Genomic DNA, 18,975 nt, shown 5'->3' on the forward strand with positions numbered 1-18,975 from the left:
AGAGGTTCAATTGATTCTTATTGCAGAAAATACACAACAAGATATAACCACACGAGGGCTAAAAGACATCAGAGAAAGTTATCCTTTTCTATATGAGTACATACCGGCAAGCTGTTGAGAAGTGCAAGGGTCAAAGAGACATTAAAGGTGAACATCAAAAACTTTTCCACTACGTATGGAAGATGTGCACCAAATTTAGCTGACCAACGAGGTTGATATGAAGTCAAGAGAACTGAATGCTTCATTGAAATTACATCACCCACAAAAACAAAGGTCTTAACACAGGGGTTCTCCCTTGAGTTATCATCACCAAGCACATGCATTGTTCCAAGTTGCGAGCATTGCATAGGAGAAGGACTTGAATATGTTATCTCCACCCACGCCACACCGGTCGACAAAAGTGGAACAAAGCATGCTTTGTCCTGCAACAAAACATCAATTTTTCACCACGTGTTCAAATGCATTTTGAGTGTGATTGTGTTTGTTCTAATCATAATAACGCATCACAAACTACATGAGCAAATTTTCTTGGCAGTACATGACAAACATAAACACCTGGCAAAATGATATAAAGATATAGCTTCTTGTCTCAATAGGACACACTAAAAATTCACCTTGGAACACAAGCAGCTGCTCCTGTTGCTATGAATTCTGTCCCAACCATCACCACATTTCTCAAGGTTTAATATATCCGTCGCATATAAGCAGCGGAGTTCACCTCCATCCCTTTGATGGTTAACCTCAAGATTATCACCATCAGGCATGGCCTGATCCAAGCATGGAATGGTAATAAAAGGACTTAGTTCATCAGGACAAGAAGTTTCATTGCCTTTCAACGAAATATGTTTGCTTTCTTCAACCAAAGAATAGGGAACACAGTATCCTTTACCAACACTTCTTTGCATAGAGTTTCCAAGAAGGCTGTGATTCTGAGAGTTTTGATGGTGTTCAGTTAATAGTTGCGACCACTCCTGAAGATTATTGATGCGGATGCCATCCAATGATATTATGACATCACCAGGAGATAAATAGCCAGACAATGGCGATGTTGGAGACACATCCAGCACCTGCTCAACATATTGTGATTGGAACACATTAGCCACAACAATGCCTAATTAGGTTCCCCCAGTTTAGCACCTTACAGTGTAGGAAATTAATCCTCAATTACCATGGGGCCTTCGTCATGAATATAAAATGGATACAAGATCAAGGGTTGAACGAACAATGCCCAAGCACAAACAGCACAAAGCTGAAAGAAAAGTCGCCCAATTAGTTCAAAGAGTACATAATATGACAAATAAATGTAGATGGACTAGTATTCCTTAAAAAAACCAAGAGCTGCTACAAGCACCCACAGCTGCATTATGCCAAACGCCAGCACAGTATATACGAAGAGCAGAAACTTTGGATAATGCCAGCAATAACTCGTGATTGAATGCCACTAGAGCGCCTGGAAATAAAGCAGCCAGAAATACAGCGATGTACTCCATCTGTATGCCCTCACTGCTTTCCCAGAATGTAGTGCCTACAAAAGCAGTTGTGAGATTCGTGTACTGCTACTGCTAGGTCTCAAAACATGACAACTGATCAGGTAATGACACAATAATCAGCCAATTGTAAAATCAAAGATCGGGAACGTATGTAGTGCCTACAAAAGCAGTTGTGAGATTCGTGTACTGCTACTGCTAGGTCTCAAAACATGACAACTGATCAGGTAATGAGACAATAATCAGCCAATTGTAAAATCAAAGATCGTGAACGTTAACTGATGCATTTAACATGCTTAACGACATATCTATTATTCGCTGTGCAGCCATGAGGCTTATATACAAAAATTTCATAAAAGCTATTAATCATGCGTAGAAAAAGGCACAAAAAATGTTAACTGCATCTTATCCTAGAAACCTTGTGCCTCTACACTTTGATACCTCGTCTCCTCCAGCTTGATCAATTCATTGATGAAACTTTACTAGAAAGATGCATACCCCTCATTTCCCTCCAGCCCGAACACACATGTCGAAAACTTTCCACCATTCAGAAACATCTGGGTAAAGGAAGAAAATTCAGGATACCCGAACAAAAGCACCGAAGTAAGTGATGGGTGAACTGGAATTCATATTCTTGTCCTTTGAGTATCCATTAATCGAAGCATCAGTGGAAGATACATCTCTGTCAGTCTGTTCATGTAACGAACTCTCTTCCTCAACATACCCTGATTATATTGCTGAATAACAGTTCAAAATTCTCAATCATCTCTAAGTAAGCCTTCAATGAAGCCAAAGCTTAGATGCCCTGCCATTATTAATCTACCGGGACTGAAACCACAGAAACTCATCTACGGAGAAAATTATTCATCATCCTTCGTATATGCATTGTCCCACATGTATTATTTTCTCCCCTTAGTTCCAAAATTAGGAGAACTAATGAAAGAGTACAAGTACAAGAAGGAACATAATCTTTCAAGAAGATTTCCATGAATATATATAGCTACAATCCACATTGTGCTCCAAACATTTTAAAACAGTATTAGTCTTAACCTTGCAGCAGCTAGAGCGTGGCCAAGTTCATGCACTGAAACTGATATGATGGAAGATATGCACAGATATCCAATGTCAGCCAGTGAGATGGTCAAGCCTGATATCTGCGCCCAAAAACAAATGAAGCAGATGCAATTGTTTAGAGAACTCTTGATTTGAATGCAAATAGCTGTTTCAAGCTATTTGCCCGATAAGATAGCATAAGTCAAGATCATTTCACCCCTTACCTTATTAAGCCAAATAGACAACCAACATAGGTACACGTTAGAAGCAGCCTAAACAAGCATAACTTCTTGCCTAATAAAATAAACTATGCTCAAGAAAGAGAGCAAAAGACCAAAGGTAACGCTATCAATCTTCTCTACTCATTTTTCCTTTTCAGAGGGTTGCAAGTTTAATTGCATGAAGAAAAAGAGAAGAACTGGTATATGGGTCGAAAAAACACCAATGTCTGATTGGTAAGTAATTGACGTTCATTTATTTGCGACCTTGAGTTCTGTTTTTCTGTTCTATGAATGCCTAGAAATGACAGGGAAATCATTTACTTTTCATAATATTTTTTCCCCGTTCCTAGCCATGATGGTAATGAAGTACTGGTTTGAAGAACAGTAATCCAAAGAAAGACTGAAAACCAAGTGAGTTAATAATGTGAGAATACATACCATAGAAGAAAACCCAAACAGATATCCACTCATAACATAGCTCATCTGGATGTTGCCGTAATAGAGACATAGTATCTGGCCGATTTCATACAAAAGAATCTGGCAAGAATAAAGAAATGCTAATTCAATGGGCAGAAGTTAAACAAAATGGGGAAAGCAGATCCTTTTTCCTTGCTATTTTCAAACATTAATTAAATAGGAAATAAAAAAGAAATAAAACAATACTGAATCTAGCAGGTGACTGACCATAGTAACTGCAGCCAACATGGCAAGACTAAAACCAACACCCATTGAGAACCAAGCTTTCAAGCACCTGCAAGAAAAGTAGTCACTTAGCAAGGTGTGAAAGTTAAAACTTAGCCCAAACGGTACCCTACATAAGATTAAAAAAAGCTAAAAGTGCCGAGGAATATTATATATATTACATATTTAAACATAAATATTGTAATATAGTATAATATAACATATATACATATATACATATATAAACACGAACTATAGCATATAGCCAAATACAATGAGGTTTAGTGTCAAGACATTAAAACTTCCACAACCGCAAGGGGCGGCCTAGCAGTTGAAGAGTGAAAACAACCTTACAAACCAAGTTTTGAATTCCAATGGAGGCCACACAAGGTAAACTCTTCCCATTTATTTAATTTTTGGTAAATTAAGTTATCTAGTATTCATGTTGGTGAAAGATAGCAGGAAACCAGTGGACTAGACCAACCCAGCCACTATCATTATAAAAAAAAAAAAAAAGAAATCAAATAAGTTAGAATCTTACTTATTCAAAGAAAATAGTTAGGTTAGAAATTATAATCCAACCTCATTGGGCTTGCAAGCTTGATCTCATAGAACTAAGGCACTGCCTAACCTTCTCATATTATGTAATTCTTGTGTGCATATTGTGAGAAAACAAGGGAGGTGAGAGTTATTGATTACTTGATAATTTGATGAATAGATCCTAGCTCCCTCTTGTTTCTTTAGCTCTAGCTCTATCTTGTTTTCTTAGCTTCTTTTAAAGAGCTGAGATTGAAATCTTAAGCAGCTCTTAGTTTTTAAAGAATGCCAGTCAATCTACATTTGTTTGTCATTTAATATATATCACTTCTCACATTTTTCTTAACTCCTAGCTCACAAATCAAGTATTTTAGATATCTTACTTGTCCAGAAAAAGGTTTAGCTTAGAAATCTTAAGCTAACCTTAGTGGGTTCACAAGCCAGCTTTATCTCATAGAACTGGCTTTGCCAAAGCTAAAACTTCTTATAAAATATGAGTATATTGTGAAACAACACGAGCAACGCGAGAGTTATTGATTACTTCTTAACTTGATGTATGGCAGTGTTATCAAAGGCGAAAAGCACAAAAAAGCTCTAAGGTCCATTGGGGCTTTAAGCGCAAAGCGCAAATAAAGTGTGGGCTTTAATGAAAAAAGGCGCAACTGGAGAAAAAGTACAAATATGTATATGTAGTCCAAAACTAATAATTATAAGCATGAATAACAAATATATGGACAAAGAAATTGGAAAAAAATTACGATAAAGTGAAATATCAATTGTTTCATATCGTCTTTTCAGATTACACTCATTAACAAGGAAGAGTATGCCTTAGAGCCTTGATGCGATACTAAAGCGCCGACAAAGCGAGGCGAAACGCTCAACATGTTTTGAGCCTCGCTTCAGGGCTTAAGCGCGCCTTTGACAACATTTATGTATGCAATTTATAGGAGTTAAACATAATAGAAATGATATTTGTCCCATGCGGGACAATATCTAACATAGAATTTAACACTTCATACATTCTTATTTTAACATTAAAACTTAGCATTCTAGCCACTCCCAGAAACTCAAAAGTAAGAAAACTAACTTGAATTTACTTAGCTTGAAAACACTTAAACGTAAATAATTGCCATAATAGTTGTCGGAGGACATGCCAGATGCATATTCTCGAAAAAGCTTTATCATTCAAAATCCGTTAAAAAGCGCCAACAACGGGAATATAACTGACAGTCAAAACAATAACACTTTAGTAGGGCATACGACATAGGAGTGTTGCCGATAAATGCAAGCTACTTGAATCTCTAGCACAATCGTAAACTTCGATATTATGTAATAAAATCATAAAATAGGAAAGATGAGAATTATTGGCTACTTGACAATTTGATGAATACGAGGCTCGCCTATTTCTGGATGCTTATCACAAGACGCATATGGTAATTGTCCATGTGGGACTATAGAATATAAAAATTCACACTTCAAGTATTGTGTTTAGATCAATAAATAAGAAAACTTTATTGATACCATACCATACAACACTTACGTGATGCTGCACATTGTACATCCGAGAAGCATAAATATAATCCTTTCTAAGTTTGTGTGGAATATATTAATTCTACCTAGGTATCAGCCTCACATACATATGCTTTTTTTCAACCCTAATTTGTTTTTTGATTCAGCACCCTTATCAACCTTAATAAAAAAACAAAAGCAGACAATAGTATCTTAATCTTCAAATTGGAATTAGCATTGCCCTTGAAGAACCTGAGATTCCTTTCTCTTGAGATTATCCACCATATGCTGAGATTCTATTCCATAGCTTCTTCAACCCTTCCTTCAAAACCTTTTTTTTCCCAAACACCTCAGTGGCCCTTGAATGTTCTTTGGCAATACCATTCAGCCCCAGCATATCCAAAAATGGATGACATAACTATGAATTTATATAAGAAACGAGACAGACTCTCAGCTTCATGCCCACATAGATGAGCTGAAACACACTTTTTTGAAGATTCTTCTGTGTCAAGCAAGCATCATTTCCTATTAACCAAGAAAAACAACCAAGGTTGTATTGTCCCTTTATCTAGATTTGTTTCCAAAGCTGTGTATGATTTTGAATGTCACTTGCCATCAATTAACAGTTTAAATAATCTAACACAAAACTTTAGCACTAATAAACATATCAAAAAGATTTTAATGTCTTGGTGTGACCAAGAGGTCACGGGTTCGAGCCGTGGAAATAGTCTCTTGCAGAAATGCAGGATAAGGCTGTGTACAATAAATCCTTGTGGTCCGGCTCTTCCCCGGACACTGCACATAGCGGGAGCTTAATACACCGGGCTGTCCGTTTGGTGTATATATATTAACTGTACAAAAGCTGGTACAAATATCCATAATTACAAAAAAGGAAGATTTGAAGGGGAGCCTTGTGTAATTGGTAAAGTTGTTGCCATGTGACCAGGAGGCCACGGGTTCGAGACGTGGAAACAGCCTCTTGCAGAAATGCAGGGTAAGGCTGCGTACGATAGACCCATGTAGTCCGGCCCTTCCTCGGACCCCGCGCATAGCGGGAGCTTAGTGCACTAGGCTGCCTTTTTACAAAAAGGAAGATTTGCTAATCCTTTCTCTACTACAGGGAAACTAAGACTTCAACAATAGATTCAAGATCTTCCCTGAACTCTTGCTTACACCAAAAATAGAAAAGGGATAAACAATTCATCTTCATTTTCTGGGTAGTGCGGCTCTTTTCTTCAAAGCATCTTTGGTTTCTCTCATTCCAAACTGTACAACCAAATACAAGTTGGGACAATCTTTTATCTCTCTTTCTAATTGGGGGAGGTGCTGTATATGCTCCAACATAGTAGAACATCAAGTATAACCTAGGCATTGCCCACGTAATACCTTTCAGATTAAGGAAAATTCTTTGTATATGTTCAGTCTAAAAGATTTAATCTTGTAAAACGAATGTCACTTTCATGGTAACAATTTCTCCTATAAGTCTCATCTGCATCCCTCTTACTTCCATTGCCAAAGTAAGATCCTTCTTTTATCCTTAGTAATCTGAACTAACCAACAAAAGACCACTATTCCATCCAAATGTCTACTTGTAGAGACCCAACTACTTGTTCTCACTTTGCTTCACATCTCTCACCTATGGATTCTCTAAGTCTCATCCCATCATAAGAATTAATCAAAGCGGTATTTGTAGACCACCACTACAAACTCTAGAAGTCACACCTTTACAGTTTTTCATCATGGGCTTTCACGAAGAACAAGTTCCCCGCAAGATCTAAAGTTTCACTTAATTCAAGCATTGGGGTTCACTTGTTTGGTAAGCCAACAAGTGAAGCTATTTGGTTAGCAAGTTTTCACTAAATAACTGATAAAAAAAGATTGATGGATCAAATTCATGATACTCAATTTTCTTTTGTGCCTGAAAAGTTGCATATGATTATTAGATAAAGATCTATCCACGACTTTTGTGCTTAGAAAAATATTATAAGGTTAGATTTCTTCGTTGGATTTTTTCCGATAAGTAGCACTTGTGGGCTATGTTGCGCGGACTTTCCAAAATGTTACTGCAACTGTGTCGGATCCTCCAAAAATTACTACTTTTAGAGGATCATTTTCAAAGAACCCGAGCAACATAGCATGTGGGTTTTCTTTCTTTTTTGGTTCTTTTTCAATAAAGTAATAATTAAATGAATGTGGTGGAGAAATTTCCAAAATACATGTGGGTTTACAAAGTACATACTCTGTAAGAAAATATAATTCCCTACAAATAGCACTCCGTCATTAATGCTAATAGAAGCCTTTGTCATGCACCAAAAGTATAACATTGTTTTTCACCCCTAATAGAGCTTTCATATTCTCCTCCCTCGAAACACATGAAAACCAATGAAGCTGCATGCCATGTTCGACTTCTTTTACTCCATTTGAAGGTTGAACTTAATATCACGTCTTTAACTGTGGCCTACATCACAATGCGTTCGGAACATATTAAGCAATATCCACCATAACTTGTTTGCTACTTGATAATGCACAAAAAGATGAACCATATTCTCTCTTGACTGCTTGCCCATGTAAAACCGACTGACATGTCAGCCTCATTTTGCTCTCCTTTTGCTCGGGTTTCTCTACCATGGGGTTGACCCCGTTGCACCAGCCAAGTAAAAGAGAAGACTTTTCTTGGAGTTCTAGGAATCTCTATTAATAGATGACAAATCTATACCTTGTCACTTAAGAATTATGTGGTAGAAAGACAAAGACTTAACCAGCCCTTTCTGATCCATTCCATGCATCTTGGTTTAGCCAATGGGATGTTATATTTATAGTGTTAGGATAAGGTTTTTTTATATATAGTAATAGGATAAGGTTTGGAACTCATCCATCTTGCAATTTTGTGAATTTCTTCTTAACCTCATGTTCCACATGATTCCTCCCCAATATGTCGTGTATACTGATTAACATTCACTGTTTTATTGCTCAATATCGTGAATACTACAAGAAAGGCACTTCTTAGGATGTCTTCGTTGCATCCACTATGGCTTAAACATTATGTTGTTTTCGCACGTATTTTGGACTCTAATATTTTCATTAAACACTTCTCATACCTTCATGATATTTCTTAGTACATAGCTTTCACAGTGCATTTTGATGCTTTCGGTCCTTTACCCTCTTCTTGAACTCCAAAACTATCATTGTTTTACAAAGGGAATGCTCATCGTTGTCAAATCTGTAGATTTTAAGAAAAAGAAAAGGCTTCTTGTATTTGTGTATGTTTATATCCCATGAGCAAAGGGAATACAAAGCTCCTAATGCTAATTAAGGACATAAAATAAATCTATACAATCAGTCCAGCTATCAAATCAAATCTCCTGAAATCATGCTAAATCAACACTCTCCCTCAAGTTGGTGCAAAGATGTCGCACATGCCCAACTTGCAACTCAATGTATGGAAAGTTCGCTTGTTGAGACGTTTGGTAAACACATCAGCTAGTTGTTTTTCCGATGGCACATGAAACAAACCATCGACTACCAGACAAAGAAACAGTGTGGGTAGGATCCCATACATCAGAATGAATAGTCATAAACGGAGTTGTGCTTCTATTATCACTCATACGATAAGGGTTTCTAGTATGCTTGACATATTCACACGCATCACAGAACAAAGATTCAAATTGAGTCCTTGAAAACAAATCGGGATATAGCTTCTTCAAAACAAAGAATGATGGGTGTCCTAACCGTCTATGTTGTATTATTTCTTGGTTGACATCCTTACTTTCCCTAAAAAAAAAAGGCTTGACCAGAGTTTTGAATTCTATCTAATATATACAAGTCATCACGCAATCTACCACTGCCAATCCATTTCCCTGTTTGAAGATCCTGAAAAATACAATGATCGGGAAAGAACTCGATTTTACAGTTAAAGCTTTAGTGATGGCACTAACAGATAAAAGATTGACAAGGAACTCAGGTACATGGAGCACAGATGATAGTTTAATATTAGGAGTACAAACGACAGAACCTATTCCAAAGATAGGTGTTAAAGAACAATTCGCTATTTTTAACATTATCTCCTTTGAGAGACGGAGAATAGTTTTGAATGCCTTTAGAAGATCCTGTCATGTGTCTATTTGCACCAGCATTAACAATCAAAGAATTAAGGTGAGCAGCAAAGACAGTACCTGATTGCACATAATTGGATTTGGCAACATTAGCAGAGTCAAGTTTGGCTAGGAGGCGACGGATAAGCTTTTTTTCATTCGAAGACAAGATTTCTTTAGAAATCGTCTCCTTGAATGTCTCCATATTTTCATAAGGAGTTTGTGTTGCGGACAACCACCAAGAGAGAGAAAACTCGACCACTTTGATAAAAATGGAACTCTAATGTTGCGAGGGAGATAACTCATCTCAAAAAGGCAGGAATGGCTCTGATACCATGTAAATTATGAGAAAAAGAAAAGGCTTCTTGTATTTCTGTGTGTGTTTACATCCCATGAGCAAGGGAATTTATACAAAACTCCTAATGCTAATTAAGGAAATAAAATAAATCTATACAATCAGTCCAGCTATCAAATCAAATCAAATCAAATCTTCTAAATAAAATCAAATCTCTTGAAATCATGTTAATCAATAATCTCCTAAATCAGATCTCTTGAAATTATGCTAATCAACAAAATCACCATAACCATTTCCTTGAGAAAGTCTGGCGAACGATCTCAAATTCCATCTTATCGAGTAAAATATACCTCAACACTTGTGCCCTACCAAGGAGCATTATGAATCTGTAAGATCCTAACCTATCTTGCTGCGGAAAGGTGGTGGCTTTTTCTAGATAAGTAAAAATATTGTGAATATTTAAAAGAAATGGAATTGAATAAGAGAAAAAGATAAGAAGGAATAAGAGAAACAAATAGGAGAGAGCACCCTTTAAGTTAAGTGTCGAAGTAGAAAGATACTTGAGAGGATACAAAAAAGAAAGAAGACAATTGGGGAGGTCTAGAGGTTACTAAAAACCTTCTACGATTTCAGCGCTAGAAACTCCAACGGAACGAATGAAGTGGAAATACTTTGTACCAAAAAACAAATGAAACATAGCATAATGTTACCATAAAAAAAGCAACCTTATTTATAGATTTTTGCACCGCTTATTTTCTCTGTCACCCTTCAAGTGAATGAAGATAATATGCCATGATAGCAAAAATCCCAAAAGAAGGTCATATGGAGAGGTTTGGAGGTTAGAGGTATACCTGCCGCATATAGTAGGATGACTAAGGACATGTATAATGGAGCCAAGACACGGGTAAGGACAGTGGGAGGAGAAACCTGACACTTTCCAATCATGATGGGGTTGCACCAGGGATCAGCTCTCAATCCATTCTTATTTGCCTTGGTGATGGATGAGTTGACACGACACATTCAAGTGGAGGTACCTTAGCGCATATTACTTACAGATGACATAGTACACATTGACAAGATGTGAGGCGGTGTTAACGCTAGGCTGGAGGTTTGGAGGCAAACTTACAGTCTAAAGGTTTCAAATTGAGCAGGATTAAGACAGAATACTTAAAAGTGCAGGTTTAGTGACGTGACTCGGGAGGTTGGCGTGGAAGTAAGGCTGGATACACAAGTAGGAAGTTTCAAGTATATTGGGTCTATAATCCAAGGTAATGGGGAGATTGAGGATGATGCCACACATCGTATTGGAGCGGAGTGGATGAAATGGAGGCTCGCATCCGGCATTTTGTGTGATATAAATATGCCACCGAGACTTAACGGTAAGTTCTACAGAGTGGTTGTTAGACCGACCATGTTGTATGGAGCGTTACCCAGTCAAGACCTCTCATGTTCAGAAGATAAAAGTAGCGAAAATGAAAATGTTGAGATGGATTTGTGGGCATACTTGGAGAGATATGATTAGGAATGAAGATATTCGGCACAAGGTAGGAGTGGCCTTTGTGGTGGACAAGATAGAGAAAGCGAGGCTGAGATTGTTTGTGCATGTGAAGAGGAGATACGCAAATGTCCTAGTAAGAAGGTGTGAGAGGTTAGATATGATGGGAGCCAGGAGAAGTAGAGATTGGCCGAAGAAGTATTGGGGAGAGGTAATAAGGCAATACGTGGCACATTTTCAGCTTACTAAGAACATGACCCTTGATAGGAGGGTGGGGAGGTCGAGGGTTAGGGTAGTAAGTTAGTACGTAGTCGAGCGTATTTCTTTTCATACTTGTATTGATTTTCCATACCTATAGTACTAATGTTATTCTCGTATTTCCTATTCTTGGATTTCTATTACTACCTATTGTTTATTTTGCTTTAGTTATCTTATTTTTCTTGTTGTGGTTATTGCTTCTCTTTCCATGGCTTCTTTACTACTGTATTTCTTCTTAAAATCTATTGTGATTATGCTTTCCTTGAGCCGAGAGTCTATCGAAAACAACATCTCTACCTTTACAAGGTAGGGTTAAGGTCTGCGTACATACTACCCTCCCAAACACCACTTGTGAGATCACACTGGGTATGTTGTTGTTTTTGTAGCAATCCCAGTATAGGACTTACGATTTGTTGTAGATTATGGATGCTTGCTACATAGTCTTCCGTTGAGCCGTTGTAGGACTTAAGATTTGATATACGCTTCTTTCATTTATGATGTAATCATATATTACTATACAAGTATCAATGAGATGTTAGAGAGTATACAACAACTCATGGAGCAATTTACTTATCAAAATGCAGCAAGCATCAAAGCTACTGCTGTGTTGCACACTTTTCCACATTTGATATAAAAGGATATCTAAATCTAAAAGAGTTTATAAAGGTTTAAACTACACCAATTGTCTCAATATTTTAAAGTGGATGCGGAGACTCTCTCAGACTATCAAAGTCAATTTTGGTAAACCTGTACAACACTCATATATCCGCATTCAAGTTAGTTTGTGAACCAAAGAATCACGATACACGTGTACCACATACTAAGCTCTATAACGTCTAGATCGGTATAGGAGATCCAAAGGTTTCATAAAATCTTGGATTACTACACCCATTGCCTTAAAATTTCAGATTTAATAGTCAGATTTTTTCAATGCATCTTCATCAAGTACGTGTCTAAATTTCACCAAGTTACTAAGCATCTGGACATTTTAACTATGGATGGGAACAGAAAATTCCTCAAGACATCTCTAATTTCTCTCCCTTACAAGGTCCACAAAGTTCAAGTAGGGATTGTTGCCAAATCTTCCAATTTAGTCTTTGGATTGTTATTCATTCAAGCTAACTCAAATATGCAGCTTTAAGTATCCTAAACAATTCAAAGACATGTCTTGCATCCCCTTGCAACAATACAGTGTATGAAAGATACTTGACATGTTCCATTTCTAATTCTCACACAACACCCAATACAAAGTGAACCCCTTCTCGTGTTGTCTAAGGGTCAAGTAAGCTTCATGAAACACTATCCAGCCAAATGTAACATACTTTTACGGGGCTCTATTATCCATACCTTACCGGAGCCAATTCGTATTTATGTTCCTAGAGTTACACATATTGTAATAGCATGCCCTTATAGTAGATAGCCATTTCCCATCATCCTTCCACTAAATGGATTAACCCTATTTGTGATTCATGTTGTGTCTTTCATCCACAAAATATAAGTTAAATTTTCTATATTCAAACTTTCACGGTCTTCTTAAGTGATATTAGCAACAATTGACTCAGAACTCTCCTACAATGGGATAAAGGCAAGAGGTAAACAGAAAAGATCGGTGGAGTTAAATATATTGTATTACCACCTGCCTTACAGTAGATAGCCATTCTCTATCGCCTTTCCACCGAATGGATCAACCCAATATGTGATCTATGTTTTATTTTACAATTTCTACAAAATAGAAACTGCCAATCTCCTAACTTTCACAATTTCTTCTAGAAGTAAAAATTCAAGAATCGTGGACTTTATACTATGCTATAGTGGGGTCAAGGTAGGAAGCCAATAAAAATGATTAATAAATTCCTCCTTTGAAGGACTGAGCCTAAGCCAGGAACATGCTAAAAAATTTATATGCACACAATCACGATCTCGTACCAAATATTGGTTTTAAACTCTTCCGAAAAGTTTTTGATGTGCTTTCAAGAATCATAAGAAGAAAGAGCAACTTTAATGCCCAATCATTCTAGTAAGACATATATAGCGTTAATAATCTTTCTCTATGGAGCAACATCTTCATTATTATCTATACTTCACATTAAAAACCTCTCCATAGAGCATCATCTACATTGTTTTATATCAAAAACTATTTAAACAGAAACTCCTTATAAAGCTAAACGTTTGAGGTTGCCCACTCCGAGCCCCAAACCTCCCATTTTTTTTCTGATTTGAACAACACCTCCAACTTATCAACAAAGATTCATGTTGTTTGTTGTTTGTTAAGGGAAATGTAATTTGTTGTTACCTTCACAAGAAATTCCTTCTGATTCTATTCTGTCTAGCTGCTACACCACCATAGAGGAAATAGGAACAAGAGACGCGAAATAAATGGTAGTATAGTCCAGTACACCATTGATGAAGCCCAATCTACCTCCGAGTTTTTGTCCTCCCAAGCAGTCAACCTATAAATCACTGCACTTCCACTATGAAATCTAACAGGTTGCCTTCCTTTTCCTTCCCGTGTAGGTTCACCATTTCAAAGAGTCTTCCATTCGGACTCCCTCTAGACCTCTACATGGCCTAGAGAACATCTATACTGCAGTAGTGCCCCTCCATAGAGGTATCTTATTGATGGCTCCCCTCCCCACCCCACCCCGAAGGAGTCCTTCTCACCCTGTCTATCAACTCCTGCAGACTTCCATTAATTTGTAGCTGGGTTCTAATGTAGAACCAACATCAGCAACCAACTCTTTTTATGTTGTATGTTGTCACTAACTTCTTCTAAGAAATTAGTTAATGACAGCTAAGGACAACTAATGATATTGTTACTCATAGAGTACCATCATTGAAAAGCAATGAGATTAATCAATGCTCTATAAATAGTCATCCAACAACCCCAAAAAGAATGGCATGGTTTGAAGTAAGAGAGAAAATATATTGAGTTTTCAGTGCGAATTGGGACTTGATTTCTCAATGTTCCGGTAAAAAGTTACATATTTAGGATCCATAAAGCACTACAAGTCACAAACGTTTTACAGATGGTATCTAGAAAATATCTAAAAAGATCATAATTAGAAGGAAAAGATGTTTTATTGCCCAAAAAGTAATACTACCATTCTTTTTGGGACACAGAAGAATAGAATGGTTTGAAGTAAAAGTGACATATCTAAGTCTCAATGTGAATTATCGACATTTATTATTTAAATTTTTTGAAGGAATTTACATATTTAGAAACCACAAAATACTATGCATCAAAATTTTTATGGGCAATATTATCTAAAAAATGATTGCAAGAATCATAATCAAAGGCAAAACTCTTTGATTCCACAAATTCTAATAGTACCATTCTTTTTGGGACAAAGTTAGTACTCTATAAAATAACACCAAACAAAATAACAATTCTAAATGCACACCAAAAAAGCAACTCAAACATAACCTTAGAAGAACATTTCATGCATCAGGTTTGTACTTGGTAGATGATGCTCGTATCATTGAGATCAGACTCAGATTTTTGGATTTTCTTTACAAGTAAAGCTCAAGCCATGGACTTTGGGGCTTGGCTAGCCAATCTCAAGAGCCAAGCCTATAAGTTGAGTTAAGTCAGGCTTGGTACTTTAGGCTTGGGTAGGACAGGCTTGGCTAAGACAGTCTGCACTCCTAAAACCAAATCTAGTGCTTGATCTTTAAACTTTGGCACCAAAAACAGTACATCATTAAGGTTAGGAATATAGGTAATAATTAATGAGAAATTGATGACGTGTAATTGATATGAGCCTGATATGACAGGGAGATAGTGGTAAAACAAGGTTGACTAGGGACTGGCAAAATATGACAACATATAGGAAAAATGAGGAGTAAGCAGAATACTGCAAACTAAGGAAGGACAATGAGAGAGAGAGAAATCGCACATCATCTTAAGATTGGGGATTCCTATGCTTTTATAAATATGCAGATATGACAGCAGAAAAACCACTTCTGTTGAAAGTTAGCAGTAACTGCTAATCAACTCTAGGTACAAGTTTTAAATATATGGGGTAAAAGCTAAATTTGGCTGAGTGACAGCTGCTGCTAAAAGTTCGGTGACTACGTAATAGACGATTCTCAAAACCTGCCAGAAACACCATCTAACTAAACTATCAACCAAACACTGTTGAGAATAAGCTAAATAAACTCTAAGCATAATGCGCCTCCAAGTAACAACATACACTTTAACTTCTATTGCAATTGTACTTACTTCTTCAATTTATTTAACATAAAACATGCAGCAGAAAAATTCAAGCAACGATTTAGGACATTTTTTCAAATGTTACTAGGTTAGGCAAACTTCAATATTGAATTTTCAATCCCTGGAAAATAAAATCAGAAAAGCAATTGGTACCGAAAACCACCTTCCTCTACATACAAAGGAGCAAAATGTGCACCAGCTGCTAATTCCTACACATTAGGTATCAAAAAAATTGGAAAGCACTAACTATTTATCAACAAAAATAGGTTAAAAAAGGAGACCTTGAGTATCTTCGTCCGAAATGAAACAGGGGTTCGTTCAATATTGACGACTTGTAGTCACAATACCTGCAAATTTCAATATTCGATGGCCAATTCAAACACACTTTTTAAATGCCGCTAACAATAGGGGAAAAAGAAGAAAGATGTGATTCATACCAACAAGAGATAGTGTTGGATAGGCGATTGATGCGCATAGGCAATAGAGTCTCATTGCTTCTTTGCCATCTGCTAAACCTTCGAATTCGTCTGCCTTCCATATGTTCGTGTAGTAATATGTCACATATAAATTAACTTGTAAAATCAGAAAGGAAAAAAGCCTAAAATGGAGAGAAGCAGGATCTAAAAGAGCGAGTAGTAAGAAATCAAAGTATAAATTGTTATCTGGCTAACAGTTTAGGTGGATCCTATAGTAACATAGAACATCTTTCAACTTTCTATTAAATTTGTTTGGTTAAAGGTTTTTGGTACAAACCCTAGCGTTTATAGTGGCCGGAATTAGTCATGTTTGGCGCACGTGACTGTTCAGTACCTGATCTGCAGATCTATATCAATATACTATATATTAAAAGTAACAACGTTTTATCAAAATATCGTTCGCCTCTTTTACCTTTATTTTCGCACAATACAAAACATTTATTTGAATTATATACATTTAATTATTTTTCAAATATCTATAATTTCGCAATCAATTAAATTTTATGTATTATATCCTTCCTTATTTGAACTACTAATATAACTTATTTAATTTGTACTATTTCTTGGAGACTTTAATGAACATGGAATATTGTGAGAAAAATTACTTTTTCCCAAGTTTTTATTTATTTCCTCTATTTACTTTGCTACTGATCTAATTATTTTAGACTAAATTATATTAGAATAAATTTATTAGTTAAAAAATAACACAATAATGAACAATAAATATATGAACTTTACATACTAAATATCAATTATTCTTATGTCGTCCTATGCATTTGAATTTGAGTCTCCTTTTCCTAATATAAAGTATAAACATGCAAAAAAGATGATAATTTATTTGAGTCACAAAAACACATCTATAAAAAGAACTTTCTTTTATGTATATTTACCTTTGTCAACTTTCTTCATTAATAAAAGAATAATGTTAAAAAGAGTCTAAGAGCCCTTAGTATTTAATTTTTACTATTAGTTTATAAGGTAAAATCTTAACTAGCTTTCACATTTGACAAAATAGTAATTTAATCTATTTTGCTAAATTGTAGGAATAGTGATTTAATTATTTTCATAATATTTAAAAATAGTCACATAATTATTTTTCTAATACTTAGGACTTTGATCTGAAAAATTATGCTATTTAATTGGAGTCCTTCACATAAACTACATTTAGATTTAGGGTATTGAATTCCAATCACTTCAGAAGTATCATTTTTTAATATTAGGCTTACGAGTATCTTTTGTTATAAAATTTTAGTGGTCCTTACTTTTCTTTTCATGGTTTAGGAGTTCTTATTTTTTCCCCAGGTTTAGGAGTCTTTTTTCAAGGTTTACATGTATTTCTTTTAAATAATAGAATAGTCATTCAATTATTTTTCTTATATTTAAAATTTTGATATTAACTAATTTTTTTGTTATTAAATCATGCTTGGGAGTAAAAACAAATATCTTGCAATCACAAACATAGTAATCTCAAAAGTTTATTAATTCTATTTTTTTTTAAATTCGAGTATCAAGCTTAACTAAGAAAATATTTTAATTTTAAGAATATAAAAGAAAGAGAAGTATTGGTAAGATTCAGTAACACTAATGGTTATACTAACATAAAAATTCAGAAGTGGTATGTCATAGCGATTTTCTTTATTACTCTTAACATAGAATTTTTATTGGATAAAAATTATAATTATATTTAAATATTTAAAACTTGGGATGAACTAATATTAAGATTTGAATCAACAAAAATAAATTATTCTCCTTAACGTGAAAACAAAAAGTAAGCTCTTAAATTAATTAACCAAAGGAAATCTTTAAATTAACTAATTTGCAAAAAAAAAAAAAAAAATCAAGTCATTCTTTTCGATATTCATCATATAATCAGTTATAATATAGTATCAAGAATCAAATTGTAAAAGTACAAATATTAAATTATAAGGATGAAATATTAGAAGACAAAAAATATTTTACATGAGTTAGCATTAATTATTTTTATTTCTTTTGATATTCATTTAAACAAATGACAACTTCCTGTACTTTTTTATATGCTTAGTTATTTATTTTATCATATTAACTTAATGTATACATTTTAAAACTTAGTATTTGATAAGCTAATTTACATATTCCTTTTGTACATATTTTACTGATTGACGCTAGGCACACATGCAACGCTACAATAAAGTTAGTCTATATAATTGTGGTAAATAGAAGCGTGAGGTCGCACATCTCTTTGTCCAAGGAACTCACTTATCGTTTTTGCATTTATCTTATTTTTTGTAGCCCAATAATCTCTATAAGACTTCATATAACTGTTTCTTTATTAGATACCTTAATAGCTAATTATTGTCTCTTTCAAACTTTTTCCCTCCCCCTATAAATCCTCTTTTAATTATGTTCGTAGCAATGAAAACCTACATAGCAATAAAGGCAATAATTTACCCCAAATATCAATATTAATCAACAGAGAAGAAGATTCAACTTCTCTTTCATTTCCTTTTCAAAAATCTTTATTTCAATTAATAATGTACCCTTCTGAAACGATAAAATATGAAGAGGTTGATAGTACCTCTTAATTCTCATTAAAGAATCACTCTAGCTTCCCTTTATATCACCCACACATAACCAAATTCTTTAAGCTTACTGAAGAATAAAAACCAAATCATGTAAGCTG

The 18,975-nt window shown here is 35.2% G+C and overlaps 1 protein-coding gene across 5 annotated transcripts in view; it reads right to left on the reverse strand.

Annotated features, from left to right (window-relative positions):
• Positions 1 to 16,596, reverse strand: part of LOC107823653 (membrane-bound transcription factor site-2 protease homolog) — a 34,285-nt gene extending 17,689 nt beyond the window's left edge. For 4 of the 5 annotated variants that reach the window (XR_012703221.1, XM_075239748.1, XM_075239747.1 and 1 more), the window contains exons 1-9: positions 16,278 to 16,596; positions 16,122 to 16,187; positions 3,446 to 3,512; positions 3,200 to 3,298; positions 2,538 to 2,641; positions 1,356 to 1,503; positions 1,169 to 1,249; positions 615 to 1,067; positions 105 to 422 (exon numbers count right to left, since the gene is read on the reverse strand). Coding sequence is in view for 4 of the 5 variants with exons in the window: in XM_075239748.1 (XP_075095849.1) it covers positions 105 to 422; positions 615 to 1,067; positions 1,169 to 1,249; positions 1,356 to 1,503; positions 2,538 to 2,641; positions 3,200 to 3,298; positions 3,446 to 3,512; positions 16,122 to 16,187; positions 16,278 to 16,378 (1,437 nt within the window). In the remaining variant the exon portion in view is untranslated. The remainder of the gene's footprint in view (positions 1 to 104; positions 423 to 614; positions 1,068 to 1,168; positions 1,250 to 1,355; positions 1,504 to 2,537; positions 2,642 to 3,199; positions 3,299 to 3,445; positions 3,513 to 16,121; positions 16,188 to 16,277) is intronic. The other variant, XM_075239746.1, reaches the window with a different exon arrangement.
• Positions 16,597 to 18,975: the final 2,379 nt, after the last annotated feature.

The sequence above is a fragment of the Nicotiana tabacum genome, chromosome 19 (genome assembly GCF_000715075.1).
Source record: "Nicotiana tabacum cultivar K326 chromosome 19, ASM71507v2, whole genome shotgun sequence".
NCBI classification, from domain to species: Eukaryota; Viridiplantae; Streptophyta; class Magnoliopsida; order Solanales; family Solanaceae; genus Nicotiana; species Nicotiana tabacum.